The sequence below is a fragment of the Pipra filicauda genome, unplaced genomic scaffold (assembly GCF_003945595.2).
Source record: "Pipra filicauda isolate LSUMZ 115617 unplaced genomic scaffold, ASM394559v2 scaffold129_size2064235_pilon, whole genome shotgun sequence".
Taxonomy (NCBI): domain Eukaryota; kingdom Metazoa; phylum Chordata; class Aves; order Passeriformes; family Pipridae; genus Pipra; species Pipra filicauda.
Genome location: NW_024103762.1, coordinates 359,008 through 369,276, shown reverse-complemented (window position 1 = coordinate 369,276; position 10,269 = coordinate 359,008). Strand labels below are relative to the sequence as shown.

General features: G+C 37.6%; 1 protein-coding gene across 1 annotated transcript; it reads left to right on the top strand.

Moving 5' to 3' along the window:
- The first annotated feature begins 5,609 nt into the window (after positions 1 to 5,609).
- GPER1 (G protein-coupled estrogen receptor 1) lies at positions 5,610 to 10,032 on the top strand. Its single transcript, XM_027726159.2, has 2 exons — positions 5,610 to 5,894; positions 7,235 to 10,032. Exon 2 carries the CDS (start codon positions 7,665 to 7,667, stop codon positions 8,736 to 8,738), a length of 1,074 nt encoding a protein of 357 aa, XP_027581960.1. The 5' UTR covers positions 5,610 to 5,894; positions 7,235 to 7,664; the 3' UTR covers positions 8,739 to 10,032.
- Positions 10,033 to 10,269: the final 237 nt, after the last annotated feature.

The window sequence follows — 10,269 nt, the reverse complement described above, 5'->3', positions numbered from 1 at the left end:
TTGAACTGGAAAGATCAACAGGATGGCTAATTAAAACTTTGTGCAAGAATGAAAGCTTTTTGTTAATGACCTCTCAGCTTCCACTTTGCATTTAGACTTAGGGCAATTACTGATTTAAGCCATTCCTGATGAGTTCATTCAGAAGTATGCCTTGGAAGAGTCACATTCAACAATACACTAAATAAAAACCAGAGAAATGCCAGTCCAGAACAGTGTAACTGAGGTGTGTTTTTAAGAGGGCAAACAAAAGCATAGCCTCAGGTCCTAAATGAAATCAAAGCTCTACTGGAAAAAAGACAGAAGCATTGTACATGTAGATGAGAGTTGATGGGTCAATGGTGCAAGAAGGGGAAAGAATCTGAATCAGAATTAAACAGCTGTGGTACAGGAGGTGGGATGTAGCCCTGCAGAATCAGTAGCTGATGAAGCTGAGAGGTAGGTGCAAAGCTGTGACCGCTTACTTTGAGCACATTGTTACTGTCACCAAATCTGGCCAGGAGCCACCTTACACATTTGGCTTCGGTTTCAGCTTTTCCTCTCATAGAGGTGGAGAGAACGGAAACAGGAAAAGCACAAAATTGTACTAGATCTTGGATAATGACGTCAGCTTAGATCACAAAGTTATAAAAATACGGTGCTGTGATGAGGACGGCTCAAGCAACCTGAAGAGTTTTGAGAAAACTCATTTTTATGCTTAAATCCGTTCCTCTGCGTGACACTCGGGTGCTAATGGAACTGACAGGGTTTTTTGCAGTTGTATCCTTTGAAAGGTCTTCCTGATGGGGTCCAGATTTGCGTGGGGAGCTGGTGCAGATCAGCACAGGCTGCCTAAGAGAGAAAAGCAGGAACTGATCGATGAAGATGAACATCTTCCACAAAACTACAGCCAAGTGCAGAAATGGAAGAATAAAGGACATTTGTTCAATAATAATACAGAATATAGATTTAGTATCTAGAGATACAGATCTAGTCTTAGTCATCCAAGTCCTGAAATGTATAGACCATGACTGTATCACATGCAAATAAAGGGCAATATGTAGTTTCACTATGTTTGTAAGGACCAACATTTCTGCAAGATGTAAAAGTCAACTGCTAAGATGTCTGCATTGCATTGTGTCAGCCTGTTTTCCTGTTCAATTTTGTTCTGCTGCCAGCACGAACAGATGGATAATTAAAAAACTCTGCATATAAACAGATCATTATAGAATGTGGTCAGAAAGGAAGTAGGTAGATAAGAATCACCTCTTGGAATACAAGAGCCAAATTCATACTTGTGAAAGGATTCTCAGATGGCAGCAGAGGTTTTGTTTTGCACCTGAGAAGAGGGAGATTAAACAACATGGACCAAAGATCAGCCATGCAGAAAGAAATTTGAAGAGATGAGTTGTAAGAGCTGTACATCAGTGGAAAAGCTGACAGACTGAGAGAAGGAGAATGTCAGAAGATGCAAGCTGTTTATCCCTCAGTGTCATAGTTTCAGCAGTGCCGTGGATAAGAGGTCTATTTTCTAGTATTGGAATTATGCACAAATAATTCTACTTTATTTACAGCTTCCATCTCTTTTATATTTAAGGATGAAAGAATAAATACTGTGCTGTTTCTGAGTCTTGACTTACTGTGAAAGGGGCCTAAAAGAAAACCTGGTCAGTAACTGGCTGGGACCTGGAAACTGGTCTAATGGTGAGTGAATTGTGGTGACACACCTGGAAGGAGCCAGAAGGCTGAGCATGGGTGGAAAGTTGAGCATGGAGAGGAGGATGTTTCATGACACTCTCAGCAAGGTACACAGCTAGAGCAGAACCATAACCAAAGGCCTCAGAGAAATAAAACCTGTAGGGACCTACTGTCAGATCCAGGATTTGAGAATGAGTACGTCCTGTCAGAATGAAGTACTGGGTGTGAGTCTGTGAGTACTCCTGGGTATAGCTCCTGGCTGCCATCTGTGAGATTCGAGTTCATGTACCCTGGCCTCTTCCCTGTCCTTGACTACTGTCGTGTAAAAAATCAGAGTATTTTCTGGATGGCTGGTTATATTGACATAGAGAAATCTCTATGTACAATCAAAAGACTTTGAACTGAATATGAGAAAACAAAGGTAGACAGGAGGGAAGAGGTTGAAAAATGTAGAACAGTAACTCAAATAGTTATGAATACAACTTTTTGCAATACAGAAATGTTTTCATAGAAACATTCTTGATAAAGTTACTCAGAAGTTATATTAAAGTTTACAAAAATGAACATATAGTCCTAGAGAAAATCTCACATTCAGTTGGAATATAAGAGCAAACATCCCTATTCTAAAAGAGTTTCCTATGAGGCAGAAAAAAGCAGCTTTGGCAAAGATTAAAGTAATAATGTTTAAATAATTAATAAATCTAAGAGCATTTTTAAGAAAAAAATAAAATCTTGCTCTGAGAGATCTTTTTTCCCTTATGCTAGCAACAGCTTTGTTGAACTCTCACTTCTTCCAGGCTTCACCTAGATTTGAACAGTATGTTCCAGAGGAAATAGAGCATATATTTTTATAGGCAGGCTGTCAAAATTAATGCAGGGATATACTGGAAAAATTCAAAGAAGAATCTTTTACTTCTGTACTGGTAATATTTGCGTCTTTCCAAAACTTTGGTCTGCATTTGAAAAAAAACCCTTCAGGGGTTTGAGTAATGGACGCTGATGTCATTCAGTGGTTGAAAAAGATGAGAATGTGGAGATCAGTGTACTTGCAAAACGTCATGAACAGTATAACAGCATCTGTATTTCCCCTGGAGATAGTTTCAGTAGAGATTCTTACACAAATCTTGTTTCTTCTGCAGATGGTTATATTACACTGCAAGCATTCCAAAATTATTTCAATTTATACTTCCTTCCACTTCCATGCAATACAGTACCTTATTTTTTTCAGCTTTAGACTCCCTGGCCCTGATCTCATTTCTCCAGGACTCGACAGCTTTATACCCAAAGCACTTCCACACTTCTGACAGAATCCAACAGCTCTTGCATCCTACAGGGCTTATCCTGCTTATCCAGCTGGAGAGGCTGCCATGCAGTGCTGTGATGCACCAGACCTCTTAACGTTGTTCTCTCCCACACTCACACCTCCCACTTTCTTCCTCCTCAGCTGCCACCTTTTAGCAGCACAATAGCAGGCACGTATGTTGAAGTCTGCTAAATTACACAGAGTATCTTCTAATATACCACACATTCTGCCTCCTGGTGCTATTAAGTACATCACAGACAATTACATCACTGCTCCTGAAAGACTCTGGGGTGGTAGACATGTCTATTGAGATATAGACAGTGTTTTACAAGTTGACTACTACTTGTATTTAAAAATAAACTGCTAGGAGAATTCTGAATGCTGGGTTATTGAAGTCTGACATAATAAAAATGCTACTGCATCAGTTGCTTTCGTGCTTGTTCTCAGGAACAATCACAATAAGGTACAACAGGTGGAATTTTGAGACTCAATACTGTCACAGCTGTGACTATGGATCATTCAGGCACTCGTTGTGAAGTCCCATGGAATAGCTGCAACTGATAGGGAAAGAGCAAGGGTACAATGTTCGGCAGCTGCTCAAATTAGTGAGATTAAGATAGATTAATCAGTGAGATTAAGATAGATTAATCAGTAACAATAATTTGACTGCATAAACAAGAGCCTGACAATGCCGTCATTGTTTTAGGAAGCAGGATTCAGAGGATTCACATGATCATCTCATGAAATACTTAGTGAAATAGAGAACTCAATAGTTACAACATAATAATAGAATATTCATAATACCAGATTTGGCCTCTTACAGTTCATAGTTGTACTAGCACAGAAAACAGCTTCTTCATGGGCCTTTTGAAAGAGACTTTCCTAACAATTCTGGAAGTATGGCAAAGTGATGTATTTCTTACCATGACTTCAAACAAGAAAATTAGGGCTCAGACCTATACATTTTCATAGCAAATCTGATGATATGCAAAGCTAGAAAAGCAAGGACAAACAGACCAGCTGACTATCAAATTCAAGTCCCCCTTATTACAACCAACCAATACCCAGAAGCGAATGTTACACATTAAGTAAAGTAGAAAATCCCTCTGGCCCTTACAAGATCAGTGGAAGCTCTGAAGGACAGAACTAAGTACAGCAAAACCACATGATCAACAAACAACAATAAAGACTCTTTTTATCCTGTTCTTTTATGACACCAAAAAATTAAGACCTTCAAAGCTGGTATCACAAGATTTTTCTACATTACAATTATTCCAGTCCCATAACACCATCATATTTGTACACTTCTCAAAACAAAACACTTTAGTCTCTGTCCTCATCACCCTGTAGCAAAAACACTCCATAAAGCCATTCCACACATAGTGGAAATCTTCTGTTCAGAAAATTTTTACCAGCACCAATTTGCGCAAACATTATTTTGATCTAAATCATAATTGATTCCCAAACTATTTACAAGGAGCCATCGTGCAAGAACATCTTAAAAAACTCTTTTAGTAACACTAGCAAAATCCTCTGTTCCTATGCACAGCGTGATACAAAAGAATCAGCAAATAACATATTTGCCTCAATGAAGGCAAAGTGGTTCTACTCCCAAAGCCATTCGTTTAAAGAACTTTTGCTTCACTTTTCTACACATGAGATCTTTTGTAATCTAAAAATATTTGACCACTGTAACTGGTGTCATACAGGCATTATAATGACATGGTAGTTGCCTACTCCACACTTCTGAAACTGCCCCATTGTCTTCTTGAAGTCCTAAATGCTGAGCTCCCATTCATCTTATTCCAGTAGGAGCAGATGCTGCATCGATGTACAGCATAACCACTCATGGCACTTGAAATTCAGGTATGAGATCAATATAATCACAGAAAGCAACTACCACAAATAAAATACTTCTGTTTTATGAGAAAGGTTTAGCTTTCTTTCCATTCTAAGAATCCTGGCCACCAGTAGGTGGTGTTACTGGAAATGGCAAGTGGGTTTTTTCCCCCCTACAGACGAAATGCAAAACTCCACCTGCAGCACTGGTGGTTTTACACAAAGCTCCGCATTCTCTGTAAAAGAAGTATTTTATCCATGTGATTCGGACCTGAGCAATTCCAAGAAGTAAGAGGATGACAATATATTCCTGAAAATTTAAATAAAAACAGGCAAAATGGGATCAGCTTGAAGGTAGGAAAACTGAAATTTATCTTGTCAGTTTAGCAAATGACCCATCTCAGCTGCTTGAGGTCTCTCAATCAAATATTCCCCTTTAGATTGTCCAGAGGCTTTTAAAAAACACCATGTATAGCAGTAATTATTGCTTTATATCTATATAAAACGTGCTTCCTTAAAATTTGCAAATAAATCTTTTAACGATTGATCAAACCCTCTTAATTATTGATCAGCTGAGCTATAGGTCTGAACGGACTATATAACTTTGAAAAATGCCAGAGGCAGAAAGGAGGGTGCAACGAACGTTAGGCAAAATAAAACTGACAAATACGAGAGAAAAGATGCTTGAGTAGTGCTAGTAAAAAAGAAACCAGCAGAAACAGGGTTAATTCCAGCCTTATAAGGCTGTTCAGCAGCACTTCAACTGCACACAAATTAGAACAACCCTGGGAATCTATAAAGCTTGTTTTATTGGCAAGGACATGCGGCAAGATCTGCATTTTGCTGTTGTAAACCATCCTTTATTTAAGATGTTCTGAAGCAGGATAGACTTTTACATGATTTTCTTTTTAATGCTGAATCATCAACAGGTGGCATCCACTGCAGCTCTGCACACCTAAAGGCAAGTTTTTTACCGAGAGAACAGTGGAAGTTGGCACCTCCTTTACGTGTGTACCCAGCAAGGACCAGCCTGCTGCTCTGTCCGGAGGAAAATCAGCTCTGGAGAAATGGAATTAAGGTAAAATAAAGTGTTTCACCATACATAGTTACCTGTAATGCTTGTAACTACTTGGCTTTTGGCAGCCTTTCAGATGTAATTAAAATCTGACCACAGACCGACCTTTTAAAATCAATTTCTTAGGCTGCTAACTTAATCTTTTATTGTGTTTAATGCAGTTTTACTGCCTTGTTTGCAAATAAAAGGACCTTATGTAAGGGACAACAGTTTATGTCTGACTTCCACAGCTGCTCGAAACAAACAGCGAACCTTCTTCTAATAAGTGTAATTTCCTATGGATATTTTAGCATAAAGATTTACACTATTAAAATGATTCAAAACACAGCAACAGGTACTGGGAACTTATGCCTGTTTCACTGAGAAATAAAAGCTCTGGAACCCCTATCTTTATTTAAGTATCTGTAGCAACTTCTGGTGATTTGAATACATTTAAGCCAACTCAGAGCTATATTTCTGACTAAAAATATTCTAACACTCCTACTCCATTAGTAATCTGCTCCTTTTTCTTCCCCAGACTGTACCTCGGCAGGATTTAAATCATTAACATGTGGAAATATGCACGAATTTTACTAGTAAACAATTTTTTTACTATGTTTTAGTGTAAATAAAATCAAGGGGTTCACAGGAGGATGAAGATTAAAGCAGTTCAAAATATTTAAAACTTAACACAAAATACCCTGGTTTATAATTTTCTTGCTGTTTTATTTGTTTGGGATGTCTTTTGTTTGGTTGTTTTTTCCTTTAAATAAACTTCTAGCAATGCTTCAAGTCCATAACATTCAACATTTATGAATAAACAAATCTGATAACTGGTATTTTCCATTCCTACCCGGAAGTCAGTGAAACATAATAAATCACAAAGAAAAGCAAATCGAGTATAATAATGCTGGTGTAAATCAATACGCTGCTTGTATTACCTTCATTTCTAAAATTTGCCTTTCCTTCCCACTGAAAGCAGCAGGAACCAACTGCTTTTCATCTCTGTTGCTTTCTCAGCCACAGAATTTGCTATTTAATAGCCTTACAAGCTGATAAAATAAATACATATGTAAAAAACCACCATTTTTCTTTATTAGGCTAAACTCACTCATCCGATTTCTCCGTATTTCTGCATTTTCTGATGTTGAACCCCTGAAGGGTACACACCATTTTAACAGATCTGCCCTCACAATATATTATCATCCAGAACAAATTTAAATTCTTTTAACTGAACCTCTGCATATATATTAAAACATGACGTTTCCTACAACCTCAGCTGTGATGTTAAGTTAGAAGCAGCACATAGCACATGGTACAGTGCTGGAATACGAGATTAATTGTTTTCCATTTGCAAATTGCAGGTCCAAGGATGTTCATTGATTATAAAAAGAAAACAAATGGAGCTAAAATTCTACTGCATTCCAACTTGCATGAAGAAACACTGCTGATGAAAAGCTTTTATTAAAGAGACACAAGTACCATCATGGTAAAAAGATTCCTACATGATCTTAAGGCACACAAGAACTGTAAATTCTATCATTTACAATGTATATAGTGTCCTGTAAAACAAATTAAGACATTTACTATTTGCAGTGTTATATTTGGGTCAGTTTTAAGTCTAATTAATCTGACTTCTAAAGAATTTTAATTTTCTATACAAAATTCTGCATCTTTTCCAACTCCAATCAAAAATGCTTACTAGAAGTTTAGTTGAAGACAACCAAAAATCTGATTTTTTGGTACTGACACCAAACTGTGATTGCTAATATCTTTTCTACAGATATTTTAACCATGGAAACTTATTCTGCCTCAATATCACCTGTTATATGTAACAGCACAACTTTTAACCTGAATGGATCCCATTTGTGTAACGAAAGCATATCCTCTAGATTAGCAGATAAATCGGAACACCAACAATATGTTATTGGTCTTTTCTTATCATGTCTTTACACAATATTTCTCTTTCCTATCGGTTTCGTAGGAAACATTCTGATACTGGTTGTCAACATAAGCTTTCGGGAAAAAATGACTATCCCAGACCTTTACTTCATAAACCTCGCAGTGGCCGACCTCATTCTAGTTGCCGATTCTCTCATTGAGGTGTTTAATCTTGACGAAAAGTATTATGATATCACTATCATTTGCACCTTTATGTCTTTGTTCCTTCAGATCAACATGTATAGCAGCATTTTCTTTCTGACATGGATGAGTTTTGACAGATACCTAGCCCTGGCAAAAGTAATGAGGTCCAACATATTCCGCACTATGCAGCACGCTAGACTGAGCTGCGGGCTCATATGGATGGCATCCATTTCTGCAGCTCTGGTCCCATTCACGGCTGTGCATTTACAACACACCGGAGAGGTCTATTTTTGTTTTGCAGATGTAAAAGAAATCCAGTGGTTAGAAATAACCTTGGGGTTTATTATCCCCTTCGTGATCATCGGTCTCTGTTACTCGTTAATTGTCCGGGTTCTTATAAAAGCCCACAAGCACAGGAGTCTTCGCCTGCGGCGGCAAAAGGCTCTTCGCATGATTTTTGTGGTGGTCTTGGTTTTCTTTATCTGCTGGTTACCTGAAAACGTCTTCATTAGCGTCCAACTTCTTCAGAAGAAAAACGAGCCCGTCTCTTCAAACAGCCCATCCTTCAGGCACGATTATCCTCTAACAGGACACATTGTGAATCTGGCAGCTTTTTCTAACAGCTGTTTGAACCCCTTAATTTACAGTTTTCTAGGGGAAACCTTCAGAGACAAACTGCGACTGTACATTGAACAGAAAACAAAAATGTCAACGTTACATCGCTTCTGTCAGGCTGCCCTAACGTCTGTCATCCCTGACAGTAACGAGCAATCAGAAGTCTGATTTAGTAGTCGTTGTATAAAACATATGACTGTGAAGTTGTGCAAATAGTGAACAAAATGCTTGCTAGTAACAGAAAAAAGTGCATTTGTGAATATATATATAGTGTATCGCTCTACTGAGTATTGAAAGTTTATATTCAAAATGTTTTTATGGCAAGACTTTGATGTAGAAGAATATGTTTTAGCCAGATTTATATTTAATTAAGAACAGGATTATTAAAAGCTGAGCACTGAAGAAGCTTTATTTTGTATTATACATGTATGAATGACAATAGAGGAGAAAATTTTATCAAGTTAGGAAGACTCTAGATGTAATCTGATTATCAGAGATTCTATTTTGCTGGTGTATATCACTTCCACTGAAATAATGAAGCTGCCCTAACAATGGGGAAAAATCATTACAACGTATTGACGTGGAGATGCAGAAAACATTGATTTTTTTTCCATCCAAACATGTTAAGATAAATGACTTTGCTTAGAAGAACTACATACTACTATTGTCACTGTATCCTAGCATGTCTTCCATGATTAAGTTTCTTTTTAATCATAATATAATCAAGCACAGTGGTGAGTTTTCGTCTCCTAAATGTAAACTGCTGTTTACATGTTTACTTGATCAAAACCAAAATCATCTGTAACTATATTACTCATCTCAAAGAACTTCACAAAAGCAAAATGTAGTGCTTCATTCTGTCTTTCAAGGGCTGACCACAACCATCTCTCCCAGGACAGACATAATTGGGCCTTGTGTTAAAAATGCCAGTGCACATACACATACATTCACATTCACATCTGCCTTCAGAACTGAATGCATGTTTCACGAGATCTCTTTCCATTCAAAAGGTCTATCTTGATTGCCAGAACAAAATGCTGTGATTTTTACAGAGGTGCCACTTGCTGCAAAAGGGTGTAAATAGTGCTTATGAAAACAACAGAAGCCTCTATTTTTAGAAAGGAAGAACTTACGTAATGGGGAGTGTGATTGGCAATTATCAGATTTGCACCTTGTGCACTGTCCATCCCACCTCCAGAGAGCACTGGCCTTTCAAGGTTTTAAGATGCATGTAGGCTGCTTTGCTCATTTGAAGATTAATTATACTAAGCAAACAAATTATAGCACCACTTACTGGAAAACAATAGTGTCTCTTTTCTTCTAGAAAATAATTGGGTTTTAAATCTGATTGATGTTTAGCACAGGTTACTGCTGAACTTGTTCAAAGGAAGCTATAAAGTTCCTAGAGATTAGTGTGCAAGATCATTAAAACATCACTTGCTGCACCTCTGAGGTGAACAAACCCATTTCACCTCTGTGCTTATTGACTGAAGCATCAGAACTCTGCAGAATAAGACACTTTGTCCTATTTTTAAATGTCATACGTGAATTAATTAGCACAATAACAGATTTAAAAGCATTTTTAAACGTAGATCCTTAAAACAACGACTGAAGCTAATAAAGCAATAAAGAAAACAGTGAAAACAACGATTCCACTCATATTTCTCATGAAATATCTCGAGCTTCCTAGTGGAAGTTC